The sequence below is a fragment of the Planococcus citri genome, chromosome 5 (assembly GCF_950023065.1).
Source record: "Planococcus citri chromosome 5, ihPlaCitr1.1, whole genome shotgun sequence".
NCBI classification, from domain to species: Eukaryota; Metazoa; Arthropoda; class Insecta; order Hemiptera; family Pseudococcidae; genus Planococcus; species Planococcus citri.
This window is the reverse complement of record NC_088681.1, coordinates 48,417,028-48,436,272: the sequence shown is the minus strand read 5'-3', so window position 1 is coordinate 48,436,272 and position 19,245 is coordinate 48,417,028. Positions and strand designations below refer to the sequence as shown.

Genomic DNA, 19,245 nt, shown 5'->3' with positions numbered 1-19,245 from the left:
TAAATATGGATTAACCCAATAAATAGGTTGAGAATACACCACAGCTCGATTTTCATCTGCCCAAATCAATTTCCAAAGTTCTGGACCAATATTTAAATCTTGGAGAAATTGAAAATTGGACTAATGGCTCTAGAATAGCCAGAAATGGTGAAATTCGATCAGTTTCAGAACTAATTTCCATCATTTTTACTGAATAGATGTATTTTTATGAAACTCATTAAAATTCTCCAAACATCGAAAAATCCATTTAGATCGCTGAAATTTTGGCTATGGGAATTTTAGACCATGAACCATCCAAAAATCGTGATCCAATTTATATCAGAAGCGGACATCTCGAGAGGTTCCCTCATTAGTAATGGTGGGAAATCTTCGAAAATGATTTTTTTCAAAACTCTGTACCTCTCTTTGATTAGCTTTTACAAAAAATCTTTCTTTTTAAAGGTTTCACAACTTTTGTTATTTGAAGATCTGTAATTGGGAGGGGGGGGGGGTGTCATTAAAATATTAAAGTGAACACATTCATGATTAATTTCACCTTTAACGAAAATAGGTATGTATTTCAAACACCAAGTGTGAACATGATTTTATCAAACTATTCGTTCTTTGCAAATTATTTACTGCTGTCATCGTGAAATTCCTCCCCTCAAAGCATCCTTTGAAACATGTAACCGCAAAACCCACGCCACAACCAACTTTACTCCAAAGTCTACATACTTCAAAGGCGTCCATTCCGCAGCTCGGATCAAATTCAACAAAAAGGCTGTATTCTCACCTTACACACCAAAAAAAAAAAACAGCACCGGGTACCAAAACTTGAAAACTCGTGTATAGCTCCGCTCGAGACGCTCAAAACACCCGAAGCAAGATGTTTTTTTAAAAGTAGGTAGAGGTACACCGCTTCATCGAGGCTTTTACAAACAACAACGATCGTCTTACGTCACCTCTGCTTGGTGCGACCGACAAAAAGGCCTGTCTTTGAAATTATAAATTATCGTCTGTTTCGGCAGCGCGGTATACCTCGTGTCGAGACCTCAATTCACATCCTACCTCGGCACTCGGCAGTACCTTACCTATACAGCATACGCCAAATGAGCCGAGCAAATGCCATTTTTCGCGTACCAGGCGAACACACAAATCATCTCGTAAATGTCTTCTCGTTTTCCTTTATTTTCCTATACGTATCTACACTTATCATAACAAACTTCACGTCGACAAAGGGTAAGGTGCCTGGCCCCATTTTGGGCTACGCTGCGGCGTACTGCTTACATAGACTTATGTAGTGCGAGAAGAAACCGAGAAAGGGTTTTGTTCATTTTATATATGTACGTATACGCACACACTCGTCAGCTGAAAACCCTCCTAAGAGAAAATTTCCTTTTCTAAATGTCTGAAAATCGTCGTCGCGGTGCTGTTTTAATTGCTACCACGACAGGCTTCATTTATTAACTGACGTAACTTGAGAGCTGTATAGGGTATAGGCTGAGCTATAAACTGAGGGAAAGTGTTTTGTGACGAACATATTGTGTGTCACGTTCATTCTTCCAGAGTGCTTTTGTAAATCGAAGCATGATTTTTGGGGTTTTTTAACAAGTATAATGCAGCCTATTGAAATAGGTTAACATTTTTCGAGAAATTGAAAAAAAAGTATTTTGAGCATTTTTGAAGTATTTTAAGCTCAAAAATTGAATCGTGGGTTTTCGGATATTTGAAAAAGGGTCATACGATTTATCAATATGGGTTAAAATTTCGCAAGAAATTAGAATATTATGATGAAAATGTATTTTGAGGATTTTTGAAATTTTTTGAGCTCCAAAATTGGGTCATGATTTTTAAGACTTTTGAAAAAGAATGCGACCAATCGAGATTAGTTAAAATTTCAGCAAAAAAATCAAAAATTTCTATCGAAACATTTTTTTTTAGTCCGAAATTCAACATGACTTTATGGGGTTTTTTGAAAAAGTGTCTTGTGACTGGACAAAATTGGCTAAACTAACAGAATTTAGATTTTTCAACAGAACGTCATTTCCAACTGTTTTTGAAAAATGTTCGCTTCACAGGTTGATTTTTGGAAATCATTGAAAAAAGGTATGCGGCTTATCAAAGTCTACTTGAAATGCTTTCGAATCCTACATGAAAAAATTGATGAAACATTTTTATAATACTTATGAAAATTTTAAAAAATAATTTTTTCCAATGCATACCACAAAGCAAATTGAGGGGTTAAACGAAAAAGGGGCATTTGTCAATTTTGTTTCCTGATTTTTAACAACTCTCAATGAACTTGAAACTTTTTTCCAGCAAATGCCCCTTTTCGATTTAAGCCCCCCCCCCTCAACTTAAACTGAAGGTTCGAAAAAGAAGTTTGAAAAGAAGTTTAAAATACACGTCATAATTACATGGATAACAATACACCGGACCCTCTTCATGGGACCAGGCGTTCAATGCTTTTTTCAGAAATCCCAAAAATCTTTTCAAAGCAACTCAAAAAAGGTTTTGATAGAAATTTTTGACCCTTTTTCAAAAATTTCAAAAACCTTAAATCCAAATTTTGAGGCTCAAAATTCTTCAAAAATGCTCAAAATACATTTCCGTTGAAATAATAGTATTTCAATTTCTTGCAAAATTTTAAGCAATTTTGATAGGTTGCATGACACTTTTTCAAAATCCCAAAGAATCAACACCCAATTTTGAGGGTAAAAATTCTTCAAAAATGCTCAAAGTACATTTTTGTCGAAATATTTCAATTTCTTGCAAAATTTTAACCTAATTTGATATGTTGCAGGACACTTTTTTAAAAATCCCAAAAACCACCACCAAATTTTGAGGTTCAAAATTGTTCAAAAATGCTCAAAATACGGTTTCGTCAAAATATTTTAATTTCTTGCAAAATTTTAACCCATTTTGATGGGTTGCATGGCACTTTTTCAAAAATCTCAAAACCTGTAATCAGTCTTATCCAATTTTGGGGCTCAAAATTCTTCAAAAATGCTCAAAGTACATTTTTGTCAAAATATTTCAATTTCTTGCAAAATTTTAACCTAATTTGATATGTTGCATGACACTTTTTTAAAAATCCCAAAAACCATCAGCTAATTTTGAGGTTCAAAATTGTTCAAAAATGCTCAAAATACGGTTTCGTCAAAATATTTTAATTTCTTGCAAAATTTTAACCCATTTTGATGGGTTGCATGGCACTTTTTCAAAAATCTCAAAACCTGTAATCAGTCTTATCCAATTTTGGGGCTCAAAATTCTTCAAAAATGCTCAAAGTACATTTTTGTCAAAATATTTCAATTTCTTGCAAAATTTTAACCTAATTTGATATGTTGCATGACACTTTTTTAAAAATCCCAAAAACCATCAGCTAATTTTGAGGTTCAAAATTGTTCAAAAATGCTCAAAATACGGTTTCGTCAAAATATTTTAATTTCTTGCGAAATTTTAACCCATTTTGATGGGTTGCATGGCACTTTTTCAAAAATTCCAAAACCTGTAATCAGTCATCCAATTTTGGGGCTCAAAATTCTTCAAAAATGCTCAAAATACATTTCCGTCGAAATATTTCAATTTTTTGCAAAATTTTAACCTAATTTGATACGTTGCATGACACTTTTTCAAAAGTCCCAAAAACCATCACCCAATTTTGAGGCTCAAATTGTTCAAAAAGGCTCAAAATACGTTTTTGTTGAAGTGTTTTAATTTCTTGCAAAATTTTAGCCTATTTTGACATGTTGCATGGCACTTTTTCAAAAATCCCAAAAACTCTTATCAGTCTTATCCGATTTCGAAGTTCAAAATTCTTTAAAAATGCTGAAAATATATTTCCGTCAAAATATTTCGATTTCTTGCAAAATTCTAACCTATTTTGATAGGTCGTATGACCCTTTTTCGGAAATTCCAAAAACCTCAAATCCAAATTCAAGACTCAAAATTGTTCAAATATGCTCAAAATACGTATTTTTCGAAATATTTCAATTTCTTGCAAAATTTCAACACATTTTGATAGGTTGCATGACCCTTTTTTCAAAAACCTCAAAACCTCTTATCCAATTTTGGGGCTCAAAATTTTCCAAAAATGCTCAAAATACATTTCCTTTGCAATACATATTTTAATTTCTTTCAACATTTTAACCTATTTAGATATGTTGCATGACATTTTTTCAAAAATTCAAAAACCGCCGTTCAAATTTGAGACCGAAATTGTTCAAAAATGCTCAAAATACATTTTCGTCGAAATATTTTAATTTCTTGCAAAATTTTAACCCATTTTGGTAAGTTGCATGACACATTTTCAAAAATCCCAAAAATCATCACCCAATTTTGAGGCTCAAAATTGTTCAAAAATGCTCAAAATACATTTTCGTCGAAATATTTTATTTTCTTGAAAAATTGTAATCCATTTTGGTAAGTTGCATGACACTTTTTCAAAAATCCTAAAAATCATCACCTTATTTTGAGGCTCAAAATTGTTCAAAAATGCTCAAAATACATTTTTGTCGGAATATTTTAATTTCTTGCAAAATTTTAACCCATTTTGGTAAGTTGCATGACACTTTTTCAAAAATCCCAAAAATCGTCACCCAAGTTTGAGGCTCAAAATTGTTCAAAAATGCTCAAAACACGTTTTTGTCGGAATATTTCAATTTCTTGCAAAATTTTAACACATTTTGATAGGTTGCATGACCCTATTCCGAAAACCTCAAAACCTCTTATGCAATTTCGGGGCTCAAAATTCTTCAAAAATGCTTAAAATACATTTTCGTAAAAATATTTAAATTTCTTGCAAAATTTTAACCTATTTTGATATGTTGCATGACACTTGTTTAAAAATTCCAAAAATCATGATCTAATTTTTGGCTCAAAATTGTTCAATAATGCTTCAAAAACATTTTTATCAAAATATTTTGTAACTCTCGCAAAATTTTAACCTATTTTGATAGGTCACAAGGTCACTTTTGAATAATTCTACAAACGTTCATTTTTACTCGAAATTAAAGGAGTGTGGAGCTTTGAAATTCAACTTCTCTCTGTTGAGCGAATTCTTTTTTGCAGACGTTTGCTCAATGGACGTGCGACGTGGAACAAACTTCTTTATGCCATCAATATGATTTTTTTGGGCTTCAACTTATCAACACCTGCAACGTATCCATTATTTTTGTGTGTTGAATTTGGCCAAAAATCACACTTGATATGCACTAGCGCCCCATTTTGCCACTAGTGAGCTGAAATAAACATATTTTTGGAATGAAGGGAGTGCCCAGTACTAACCTACAAATATGAAAAAAATTCTTAGGTTTCGAGTCATTTTGAAAACTTAGGGTGTTTAAGCTCCACTTCCCATTGAGCAACTTGGAAAATCCAAAATATGTTTTTTCTGATTTTTTCAACCCATATCCATAAAAAGGCAACTAAAATTTCCAAGTTGAAAAGTAAAGTCAGAACTAAAACTTCAAGTTTCTATTCTTCCACTTCCACTGGCACCGATACAGCCTCTCATTCTCACAATAATTCCAAACGACGACGCCATCGAATTCTAGTTCTTCCGTCTGTCTGCCGTCATTATATTGTGGCACAAACAAGGACACGGTCTACACTCGTACATCCAGGATACCAGCGTATAATTTCGAATCGAAACGAATTCCTGCACGTTCGAGCAAAAAAGAGTCTGTAGGAATGGAACGAGAACGCAGAGCAGCAGCGGGGGAAAAAATAGAGAGAAAAAAAAAGAGAAGACCTTTTGAATAGCGCTAAAATGAGGATGATTTTCCTTATGATATATCGCGTCGAGGTCACTCGTTCAAATAGCTCTCTGGTAATAAACGAGCCAAAAGTAGCGTTGCGGCGGCGTCGAATAAACTTTTAAATGCGCGCGAACCGAGAGCCTTTGGTTTTTGAATGATTAATAGCCTTAATACTATACACATTCAACAACCTACACACATATAGCCAGAGGAAGAGAGGCAAAGGCCATGGCGAAAAAAAAGAATCTACACGAACACAAACACACAATACTAAACACATGGCATGGCACAGTCGAACAGATGAGAAAATTGTTATTATAATCGAAAATGTGAAAATTTCTCTCCTTCTATGTCGTCGTCACGGTCTCTATTATTATTTTTTTTCATCGTTGCATAAAATATGCTCGTACTATTTACTTTATATCTACCTTCCCTGGTCGAGGCAAAGGCCTTTGAATAAAATACGGAGGCATATAGCGAGAACTGGGGGAACAAATATTCAACAAAGAGCACTTCATGATAAAATCCATAGCAGAATGAGAATTTCTGGGGAAAAAAACGCACTCACGGACGCAAAACTCGCGTACAGGTTCCGGAATGTGCGAGGGAGGAGGGTAGTGGGAATAATTTTCAACCTCTCCAGGGATATTTTAAACGTGAAAGGGAAACAACATCCGTCTCTTTAAAATAAAATTCCAAATGGTAGCATTTTTAGTGGATTTTTTCTCCTCTTTTCGTTATATTTTTTATTTGGGTCTTGGTGACACACTCCGAAGCTCGGCGGTACATATTCTGCTCTATATCGCATCCTCTCGATCTTAAACTAACGCACCTACGATTGAGTTGATCATCGATTACGTCAATTCAAAAGCAACTTTTTACGTCAACGTCACCGAAAAAAAAACGAACGTATTTTTTCTCTTTAGAGATAAAGAGATCTGTTTTTGATTTTTCAACACCCCTTTCCCTCTTCACTATCCTCGGTTTAGTCTACTTTTATCCTTTGCATGTTTCGACGAAGCACCTCATCCTATGCCTTAATTCCACGTAATCAAATTCGCGTAGGTAAATCGGTTTATTAAATAGAAACTTGCAAAGGGGAGAAAAACTCGCAAAGCTTTGAAATCTCCCATAGGAATGAAGGGATACTCGTCTACACGGGGATGAGCTGAAGTACCTAGCTCTAGGTACGTATAGATAGTATTTGTAATACTCGTGAGGATAAGCAGAGTACACGGCATCGGCACCGTAACCGATATTTTTACAGCCGGAATACTATAGAATTACTTTGGCGCGAAATACGCCTTCGAGACGTTATAGTATGCAATTTATCGTACGTCCTGCTGGAATTGTACGTCTACGTAGCAGGCAGCTTAGGGAAATGGGGTAAGTAGAGGAACAGAGTAGAGAGAATCGTTGCATATTATAATTTCACTGTGCTTCTTATACGGTGTGTCGTGTTTCGACTTTGTTAAAACGCTGCACGTATCGTGCATTGCTTTTTTTTTTCTTCAATTTTTATGATGGAATTACCTACTCGAAATGAGTGGAGAATTTTAAAGGAAATTAAGAAAATGAAAGGAACAAACGGAGTTGTGAGCAGGTACAAATTTGAAAAATAAAACGACGATAAGTGAATTTAAATTGTACGTAATTTGTAGAAGAAAAAAATTTATGATAAGTTGAATTGGAAAATTCACGATATTAGGTACTTATACAGAGATTTGGAAGTGAATGAATGATTATTTCGACCCCATTCCAAGTATTGTTCATAAATTTAACTAGGAAAACGATTTTTAGCTATGAAAGTTCACTGATCACTGAAATAAAAATTGAATAAAAAATGAGCTAATTTCTGGAGTATTTGAAGTAGTGGAGTGGCAAACAGCTGAAATACGGAAGAAAATGGCATTTGATGGAAGAAGCGTGAATTTTGGTTTGACGAATTTTAGGGCCAAAATGAAGTTTTTAAGACCGGGAGCCATTCGGGCTCCCCCCTCCTTCGAGGGGGGTGGACCCTACAATTTTGAAATAATTCCTATCGATCGAGTTATGGTCAGAAATCAATTATTATGGTGCCTGCTATTTGGTATTGATCAGCACTTTCTATTTTCACCATTGAAGCCATCGTCCCCTCTCTCCCCTTGGCGTGGGTCTCAGCCCCCTAAATTGTGGATCTGGAAGACGTTGAGATTCGGAAATGTAATTTTGTGAAAATATCCTTCGAAAAGTGTACAAATAATTTTGGTTGTTCATTTTTTGGTTTCCTCCCCCCTCTGCCCCCTGTGGCACCTCAAAACTTGAAAAACGCGCAAAATTGCCGCTTTAAATAGTGGAAATGGCGAGCTAAATGCCAATTCTTCTAGGAACTGATGAGAAACATTTTTTGAAAGCAGTAAATAACGCAAAAAATCATGAATCCCCCTTTTACGCGCCCCCATCAACCCCTAATTGCAAAAACTACCCTACTGATAAAAATTCCACCAGAATTGAAATATTGAGCCGGTTATTGTTCAATATTGATTGATGTGTTTCTCTAAACGTGTCGGAGTCGTCGCATACCGCCCACCCATTCAAGGGGGCGGACCCCTAAAATGTGGAGGCAATGAAAACTCCACCTATGGAACTGAAATTTGGTAAATGTGTACTTCTCTGGTCATGGGAATATATTTAATGGTCCATTTCAACGATTACATTCCTCACCCCACCCCTCCCCTCTCCGTTTACATACAATTATACAAAATTTCATCAAAAAGTATCCCCTCCAGCTTTGTAGCGCGCTCCATAGGAAGGTAACAGAAGTCGTTTTACACTCAATGGATAGAGAATTTCATCAGCTTTCCAACGGTATGTTTGTGTGATGAAAACAAGCAAACCTGTGTCCAATACCAGTGAATAAAGCTTCGGGCGTTTGGTTCAAGCAAGAAGCAATCCTTGAATTTTTGACAAATGGTCATCCCTCCCATAATCTCACAAGGATCACAAACATACCGTTGGAAAGCTGATGGGGAGGAAACCAAAAAATGAACAACCAAAATTATTTGTACACTTTTCGAAGGATATTTTCACAAAATTACATTTCCGAATCTCAACGTCTTCCAGATCCACAATTTAGGGGGCTGAGACCCACGCCAAGGGGAGAGAGGGGACGATGGCTTCAATGGTGAAAATAGAAAGTGCTGATCAATACCAAATAGCAGGCACCATAATAATTGATTTCTGACCATAACTCGATCGATAGGAATTATTTCAAAATTGTAGGGTCCACCCCCCTCGAAGGAGGGGGGAGCCCGAATGGCTCCCGGTCTTAAAAACTTCATTTTGGCCCTAAAATTCGTCATACCAAAATTCACGCTTCTTTCATCAAATGCCATTTTTTTTCAGTTGCCACTCCACTAAAGTGGCGATTCAATAGATTCATTGTTTTCCATTTTCATCAGCATAGATGGGGAGGGGGTAGAGGGATTTATTGTGCATGAGTTGATGTGACTGTTTTTCTTGGTCAAAAATCATTGTTTACAAGAGCAAAAGAATCAAAACCTTGAAAAAATTACATCCCCTGCCCCCCCCCCCAAAACTCAAATAATAAAAATAAAAACATCATTTTTTGAAAAAAAAAAAAAAAAAAAAAAAGAAGAAGAATAAAAAATCATTGGGAGCAGAAAAAAAATTCGTCAAATGTCAAAGAACTTAAATGAATTCACGTGTAAGCTAAATTTGAAAAATCGTTTTTATGCAAAAAAAAACATGATTAAAAAATCAAGTGCAAAAATCAATTTTAAAAATGCAAAGCACATAGGTAGTTCTCTAAATTCAACATAGTTTTTTGAAAATGATGAAAAATAAATGAAAAAAATCAGAATTTTGTGGGGTTTTAGCTTTAAGAAAATAGACCAATTCTTTTAAAAAACTGGTTTCAAAGATGTATTAAAAAAAAAGGAAAAAGAGAACCACAAAAAAATCAAGCAATGAGATTAAAAAATAACTTTAACAGAAATTATGAAAAAAATCTTGAATTATCAAAAATTTGGTGTGATGAGTAGATATTTTTTAATTTTTTTTACATTAAAACTCAAATATATGTTTTAAATTGTAAAAAAAAGGGAAAAAATTAAAAGAAAAAAGAAATAAAAAGTTGTGCTTTAAAGTTCAGAATTGTGTTCTTAAAATGCCAAAGATTTGAGATAAGGCATATTATTTCTATCCAAAACGAAAGAAAATTCATTTTGAAAAGAAACTAAACATCATTTTTCAATTACAAAAAGCCAATAAAAATTATTTTGAAAAACTGAAAAACTGACTCGAAAATAATCCAAAATTATCGAAATTTCAAATAGTTGAAATTCTTAAGATTGAGAATCATTTTTTAAAATATGTAAGTTAATGTAAAAAAAACAAGTTTCAAAAAACTGGAAAGAAGAATATTGAAAAAACTACAGTCGAGCAGTTTGAAAAAATACTTTATCTTGAAGTATTAAGGAAATTTAGGTAACTTCGAGCGAGCTTCTCTACAATAAAATTCAAAGGTATTTTTTTTATGCATAAAATCTGGAATTTAAAAAAAAGAAAAAAAATATTCTAATATTAAAACAGAAATTAATATCCAAGCTTACATCAGAAACAAAATTTTAAAACACTAAAAAATAGGTATTCAAACACTTTGGAAAAAATTTTCAAAAACTCCCGAATAAATATCAAAGAATTTATGGTAGCGAGTATTTTTTTGGGATTGAGATTTGAATATCTTCTGTTAAAAAAATAAAAACAAAAACAAAACGAAATTGGGAATTGAAACATTTTAAACAATAACAAACTGAAACACAAAATTATATTTTTTAAATTTCTTGAAATTTAAAAGAATGGCAAAACATGATTTGTGAAAAACAAAATTAATAAAAACAGATATTTCCATCAACTCAGATAACGTAAAACAAAATATTCTGTTTTTCTAGACTGAATTTTTTGATGATTTTTTTTCCAGTCAGAAAAAAACAACGAAAAGCTCAAGAAATGAAAATGTAGAAAAAATATTTCAAAAAATAATTTCTTTAAAAAGATGACAACAAATATTTGGAAAATTCGGGTAATATCGACTAAAAATCATTTTTTTGATGCAAGATAAAAATGAAAAAGCTTAGAAATTATTACATACAAAAATGTTTTTTTTTTTAAAGTTCATGGAAGTGTAACTTCTTGCCTAATTCAAAATCATTGAAAAATTTTACTGAAAAAAAGAGGGGACGGGCAAGTCATATGAAAAAATTAGAAGAAACCGAATATTCATAATGTATAAATTTATCAGGCATAAATTACCAGCATTTAACTTGTTATTATGATATCAAATTCTCCGAATTTTTCGACAAAAATTGGTGCACACCTGAAACAGAGAAAAAAAACATCAAAATAAATAGGTAGTCGATAGAGGATTAGTCATTATTTAGTAAGACATTTGTAGCATATAAAATTTTTAAGTCGTTCATAAATGCCTGCCAGATGAAGTTGGGCAGATTGTGAGTGTGGTCCTATAAGTCGTATTTCAAGACTAATAAAATCTTTGAATTTGAACTCATTTCTTCGGTATTGAGCCAAACAAAGAGCTCGGCAGTAAATATAAAAAATGACTCAGTTTTTTAAAAATGATTTGAAATAGAAACATTATTTCAAATCAGTTTCTATCTCTCGAGCTAATAACTTCAAAAAAAATTATTTTTCTGTCTGAAATCCTTCTTCCTTACCCCTCCCACTCGTCCCCGCAGTCGTTAAAAAATGTCATTGCTTGTAATAAAATCGTAACTACTTACTTAAAAAAAAAAAATATGCATGAGAAAGTAAACAAATGACTTTTCGAAAGAACCAGCTGTTGTTATTCTGAACTTGTAAAAAAATCAAACAGTTCTCATCTTATAAAACATTTTTTGAAAAAACAAAACCCCCAAATGAAAATCTAACCTACGCAGAGGAATGTTTATTCGTTAGCTCATCGCCTCGAAGAATCGACCCAACAAGCAAATCACACTGATCAGGGAAAAATTACCTATACCTACTCTATATAGCTACCTACGCATTTTATACTCTTCTCGCACGTGTGTGTACGCTATAGATACATGTTTATGTGAACTTTACTCGTATATACGAGTACGATGTGCCCTTTTTCGGTATATATTGGTTCACCTTATACGCTCATATATCGTCGATTTACCTAGCAAACGTTCAAGATTACTTCTACACGCTTTGCTTTATCAGCTTTTTTCTTTCTTTTTCTTTTCTCGGTGTAGGTTGGTTTGACATAGAAAAGAAGGAAATATTGCCGAGTAACGTTGATGGTATGTAATATATTGGCTGAAATTTAACCAATAATAGAATCGTCGTAAATCTGAATATCCGTCCGTTGTACTCGTACTACGATACTCTCTGACTCAGCTGCCAGTTGTTTCGATTTTTTACTTTTTTTCGTACTTAGATAGGTTAAAGGTAGGTAAGGTTCGTTTATTGGATGAAAGACAGGTTTCACTATTGAAGGAAAAACGTCGAGGTGGCAGAATGATCCGGATTTCTTTCTGTAGATGTTTTGCTTCGGAGACGAAATTTTTCCAAGAATTGAGAATTTTTGAGAAAATGAGATGTATCTATCTACGAGTTTTGAACTAGACTTCTGATTCAAGAATTGAAACCTCTGTGAAATAAAATAATCATTTACGAGAAATTTCAATTTCGATCTAACGAAGAAATAGATAAAATTCACTTCATATAAATCCAATATAACAGCGATTTGCTAAAATAAAAATACGATTTCGTTATTGTTTACGTAAAAGCACCGAGCACATTACCTACACGAATGGAATAAAAAATCGACCTCTTCATCTGTGCATCTTCTTCGGCGTTCTTTTTATTCGTTCCTCAATATCTCGATTTTCTTCATATTTTTCAGCGTCATTAATAAAGCTATATTTCCTTTCGAAGTGTATTATACAATGCTCGATTCTTTACGATAAACGTGATACGATTTCCATTTCCATATAAAAGCGCGAACGAGGAATGCAACAGACAGATACGTAATTAGGTATCTCGCGCTAATTATTAAACGACGACGAAGTAGTATTTCGACGACCACGATTTGTCTTCATTCAAAACGTCGTCGGTGTCGTTGACAATATCGCGAAATAGGTAAATTGACTTCTCGAGAGTTCGCAGCTTCGTAGGGTACTTTTACGTAGATCAGCTCGGTCACAATGATGATGAGGGAGGTATGTACTTACATAGGAGAAGTGAAAACGCTGCTTTTTCAACGATCGTAGAGTGACGTATCTAGTGAACATCATTTCTTAAGATTTCGATTAGTTGATATAAAATTTATATTCGCCATAATGTATAGTGTAGGTACCTTCTAAAATGAGACATTTTACTCTACGTAATAAATAATGACGCGTACGAAGACACTATAAGTAGGTACGTAGGTATCTTAAATGAAAGTTCCCATCTATCTTCTATAACTTGGCTTCTTCTTTACTTATAAGATGACAAATGGAAATGCTAATATGGTTGCAATAATTCAGTATAGTTGTTGTTTCTTCATATGGAATAAATTGCATAATTAGTTTCCACTCGAATTTCGAAGAATCTGTAACGACATTTATACTTAAGCCACAATCTTCGATTCTTCATCCATTATACTTACAGCTGGTGTTGTGATGCATAGATGCAAATTCAAAGCTGCGTAAACAAGTAAGGGTAAGGGCGCCCAATATGGACCACATTTTTGTTTTTGAATGCTGTGACCGCTGTAATTGAGCTGAAAATTTTGTTGATAGCTTAAAATGTACCTACATCTGTCTACTATCATATACCAAATACGTAAAAGTTTTCAGAAATTTCAAGTGGGTCAAAAAAATTGTTTTCTGAAAAGTGTCAAAAATCGAAAATTAAATTTTGGGTTCTTAATATGGACCACTTTGAAAATTTATTTTAAAAAAGGCTACAATGTAAAAATACGTTCAATAGATGAAATGCCAATAGAATATGTTTAATTAAGTCAATAAGAGTAAATTCCAAGTGGCTCAAAATAATTTTTTTCCTGAAAAGAGTCAACATTTGAAAATTAAATTTCGGGTCCCTAATATGGACTACTTTAACTTGAAATTGTCAAATCCATAGCAAATCTACAGGTAGTCCATATTAGGCTACCCTATAACTTTGAACTTTGAAAAATCATAACTATAAGTACCTTGAATAATTTACTAGAATGTCTCGATCGATTCAAAAAACTGTAGCACTTTTCTGTATTAAAAATAAATCACATCATAACGTTTCCCCAGAAAATTTTTCAAGAATCCAGCAATTTCGTTTTTTCCCTCTCAGTTCGAGAATTTTGACTTCAGGGCTTTAATTTTGGTCTCATTGTGTTTTTCTGTGAAAAAATAAAAATGAAAAATACACCAGATAAAGCTTGTTCCCACTAGGTAGTGCTCATAGCCAACGAAATTGGCCGGTGGTCCATATTAAGCAGTGGTCCATATTGGGCTACCTCACCCTTATCTTCTGCATTGTGAAGCCACAAAAGATCTTGATATAGTGGGGAACGGAAAAACTACTGAAGGGGGAAAGTGACGAAAATTACTTCATAACCATTTCAGATAATAATTACTCCATAGGCAGGAATAATTACGCGATGCCTAGCTAGCTCAGAAGGGTTGCATTTTTCCTAACTGCACTATACACATTCAATTACGAGATACATACTAAATAAAACTCATCTTACTTATTATGTAAGGTGCACCGGGGGAAGTTGGAATTCGGGGTAAGTTAGAAAACTTGCTCTAGCGCCTAGAGGTTTATATCTGGCGAAGTGCCACTAAAGGTGACTTGAGGATACTACCCCTGCTTCATCACGGCATAAAAATTTTCGCGATTCAGTTCCATTTTAGATGTCTTTGGTTCAATTGTATTTTGTTGTTGTTTTGAACTTGTTTTGAATTTGTTTAAAAATACAGACTTTCTATTTCTTAGTTTTTCGCATATAGCGGACGAACCGTGCGTCGGTGCGTCCTAGTGAAAATCTGATGAGAGTGATCTCAAAGAGAATTAAATTATCTACAATTTTGTTTTTAAGCAATTTTTCTAGGACACTCGGTTTGTGATCTACGCCTCTGCAAAGTTTAGCCTGTTCTGACTTCCCCCAATTGGGGTAAGTCAGGACAGTTTATATTTTATTCCACTGAGCGAAAGCTACTGTGTCAATCACGCTCAAATTTTTACCATAGGTTAAGAACCCTTATGGGAACCTACATAATAAATTTGATCCATATTGGTTCATTAGAAGGGGAGTAACAGCTGGTCAAAGTTGAAATTGCGAAAAATCATTCTGACTTGCCCCGGTGCACCTTATATTTACACGATTTACAAGCATCATTGGCATACCTGCACTGTTTTGCATATTTCTCAATAAGTATGGTATGAAAATGAATGAATTTAGACAAGTAAATGATCTATCTATTTGCAGATAGGTAGATCAGCAAAATTAGGTATATATGATAAGAATATGTTGAAAATAATAAGTCTAATAGCTAAACTAATAATCATCCATTACAACACCTTGGTCAAATAACAATGATTAACACTTAAATAATAGGTACCTAGTAAATGTATCTCACCATTCACTAAACACTGTACGCTTTTTTCTGTCTCTTTCGGTGGCCTCCCTAATACTAAAGGCGTAATAAACATTTAAAAAATATTAAAATGATACCAAAAAAACGAAGTAGGTACACCTATGTAAAAAATTGCTGTTTATAGAAGTAAGGTGCACCGGGGCAAGTCAGAATGATTTTTCGCAATTTCAACTTTGACCAGCTGTTACTCCCCTTCTAATGAACCAATATGGATCAAATTTATTATGTAGGTTCCCATAAGGGTTCTTAACCTATGGTGAAAATTTGAGCGCAATTGACACAGTAGCTCTCACTCAGTACAATAAAATATAAACTGTTCTGACTTCCCCCAATTGGGGGAAGTCAGAACAGGCTAAACTTTGCAGAGGTGTAGATCACAAACGGAGCGTCCTAGAAAAATTGCATAGAAACAAAAATTGCATAGAAACAAAATTGTAGAGAATTTAATTCTCTTTGAGATTACTCTCATCAGATTTTCACTAGGACACACGGTTCGTCCGTTATATGCGAAAAACTAAGAAATAGAAAGTCTGTATTTTTAAACAAATTCAAAACAAGTTCAAAACAACAACAAAATACAATTGAACCAAAGACATCTAAAATGGAACTGAATCGCGAAAATTTTTATGCCGTGATGAAGCAGGGGTAGTACCCTCAAGTCACCTTTAGTGGCACTTCGCCAGATATAAACCTCTAGGCGCTAGAGCAAGTTTTCTAACTTACCCCGAATTCCAACTTCCCCCGGTGCACCTTAATGTTTTGTGGATTTTGATGGGTGACCCCTCTTTCTCTTTTGACCTCAGGGATGAAGCAAAAGGGGGCTAAGGGGTGACAGTTTGCCCCCCTCTGGTTCCGCGGAAGTAGGAAATACTTGGGAAATTGTGAGAAATTCAAGAAAGTTAGGAAAATACAAAAATTCCAACAGTACTTTAGTTTCAGTTTTCAAAAATTCAAATTTTTACAATCATGTATTTAATTATTGTTCATCATTATCATCATTGAACTTTGACCCGGTGAGCTGTTCAGCCCATCTGGGAAAACGTAGAAGAATTGCTCGCCGATGTATCATAAAGTCTTTTCTTCGGTCTTCCTCTACTCCTCCTGCCAGTTGGAGTGTACTCTTTGACTTCTGTCAACATGGTTTTGCCATTTCTTTCTGTAATCTTTCACTCGTCTAATGATTGGCTCTGCTCCTAGTTCCTTCAGGATGTCTTTGTTCCTTTTCCCATCTTGTCTAGTATATCCTGCTGTGGCTCACATGAATCTTATTTCCGCTGTGGTTACTCTTACTCTGCTTTTTATGTCCTTTCTCATTGTCCATGTTTCACTTCCATACAGCAGCATTGGTCTTGCCAGTGCGTCAACTTCTCCTTCATATGACAGCTCAATGTCGGCGATTTGTAAAAAAATGACGTCATTTTATTGATTTTTTGAGCATTTCAAATATGCTAAATTATGCCAAAAGATTTTTTTTTGATAATATTTGATAAATCAGTCATCATTTTCAACAAATTTGTTATATCATAGTTAAATAATTGGTAAAATTCACGGAATTGTGATATTTTTCGTCAGATTAGATCATCAGATTGCTTTTTCAGCTCGTAAAACACCATTTTTCAATCAAAAATTTGTTCTTTTTGTAGTATAATTTTCCACATTTTTTTGAAAAATTATGCCAAAACTGTAACATATATTCCAAAAATGAATTTTCATTATGCTAAGAAATATGCCATATGCTAAATTCACTTTCTTGATGCTAAAAGTGTTTTCATTATGCTAAATCTAGCATAATATATGCCAAATTGGCAACACTGCACATCCGAGATACATATTTAAAGCTTTTAACTTGTTCCACTGGCAGTCCATTCACAACGATTTTACTGCGTATTGGCTCTTTCCCCTTGAAGGCCATCACCTTTGTTTTTGACAACATGATTCTCATTCTATACTTATCAGCTACTTTCTGAAGGTTGTACATTGCTCTCTGCAAGTCATCTTCGTTGTCAGCAAAGACCACCTGATCATCAGCAAACAGCAGGGTATTGACATGGGCGTCGTTGATGTCTAACCCTTTTGGCTTGGTTTTCAGCCGTTCTTTAATCATGTCATCAAAGTAGATGTTATTTGCCGACAAAATCGTCGATCTATCCTCAAAATGCTTATTTTTTCCTAAGCTTTTTCCCTCGCTTTGCTCAGGCCAACTTGGTTCTCTTCTAATGAGTTACAATTTCACTCAAATTTTTTCGAAAGAAACTCTCAGTTGATTATTTGTCAAAATTTGTACAAAATATAATTGTAATTGAACTGATAATGTTCTGTCATATACCTATGAAATTATTTTGTCATGAATACTGCTTATCTCGTAATTAAATTGTAGTCGCTCATAAACACTTCATTATCAGGCGTCATCTGGCGTGGAACTTCATCATTTTTCGTTGTTCATTCATCTTTTATGAATGAAAAAATGCTTGTTGTGATGACGCCCTTTTTTGTTGTGCAAAAAATATTTCCCCATTAAATATTAAAATCAAAATACTTTAACCCTGCGTGAGATGGGTCAGCTTAAAGACCAGGCTAAGGATTCCCATAGGGATTGTCTTAGGCCTGTGATTACATCAACATGCGACCAGGGCTGTTCCACTGTTCACCAATATAAGTACCGAAATACCAATACTGGCAATACCGCCAAATTTTTAAAAAATTTACAAACACCGTTTTACCAATACCAATTAGCAGACAGAGGAAGTAACGATTTACAAAATACCAATAAAGTTTTGAAATTGTATTAATACCAAAATACCAATACCAAAATAATTTTTGATGGTATATTTTGGTATGGTATTTTGTGGTATTTTGAATTTTTCGATTGATTATAAAATTATAAATAAAAAATTACTAATAAATTACTCATTTTGAAAAACTTGTAAGTGATAATGATGAACCTTGAACTACCAAATTGAGGTGTTTAAATTAAAAAGGTGTAATTTCCAAAAAAAAATTAGAAAATTTTTGTTAATTTTAGCCTAAAATCACACTTTTGGATTTTCGAATCAGTGTTGCCAACAGACCAAAATTGAAGGTGCGGCATCTCTCCCGGGTTTACCTTACACACGTTACCGAATATTTTCAATAAGTAGGGGTGCATGGTGCATAATATAAGCACTACCATAGGCAGTGGGGTACCATAGGCAGTGGGGCCAATCTGCCCACAATTTGACTTACTGATAAACTGTTTTATTATTATTATGCGTGCAAACGTTGCAGTTTTTCGATCAAGGCGATGAATTAACCTTGGGATTTTCTTTTCTGTGCTGTTCGCAGGTTTTCGAAGGAGCTGCTACTTGTTTCTACGCTTTCATCGGTTTCGATATAATAGCTACGACCGGAGAGGAAGCGCATAATCCAAAGAAATCTATTCCATTAGCGATAATTCTTAGTTTAGTCATTATATTAATAGCTTACGTGACTTCTTCCATGATGCTAACGTTGATCAGTAAGTCTTCTTTAGCTACTTGAGTAAGAATTTTTTGCTGTTTCGTTTCGCTAATATCTGCATTAAAATTTTGACAGTACCCGTCGACGAAATATCAGTGAATAGCGCCTTGGTCGCCATGTTTGGTCAAGTAGGAGCTTTCAAATGCCAGATCATCGTTGCTATCGGAGCATTGGCTGGTCTCACCGTTAGCATGTTCGGTTCCATGTTCCCGATGCCACGTATTATCTATGCTATGGCTCAAGATGGATTAATATTTCGGTAAGAATGATCTGCTGAAAAAAAACAATTCGTGGAATTAAAGCTACGAAATCAAATTTTTCTATACCTACTTAATTCTTTTTTT

General features: G+C 34.2%; 1 protein-coding gene across 2 annotated transcripts in view; it reads left to right on the top strand.

Annotated features, from left to right (window-relative positions):
* Window positions 1–19,245, top strand: part of LOC135848099 (cationic amino acid transporter 2) — a 198,528-nt gene that overhangs the window by 166,565 nt on the left and 12,718 nt on the right. For both annotated transcript variants that reach the window (XM_065367878.1, XM_065367880.1), the window contains 2 exons: window positions 18,728–18,899; window positions 18,977–19,160. In XM_065367878.1, the coding sequence (XP_065223950.1) occupies window positions 18,728–18,899; window positions 18,977–19,160 (356 nt within the window). The remainder of the gene's footprint in view (window positions 1–18,727; window positions 18,900–18,976; window positions 19,161–19,245) is intronic.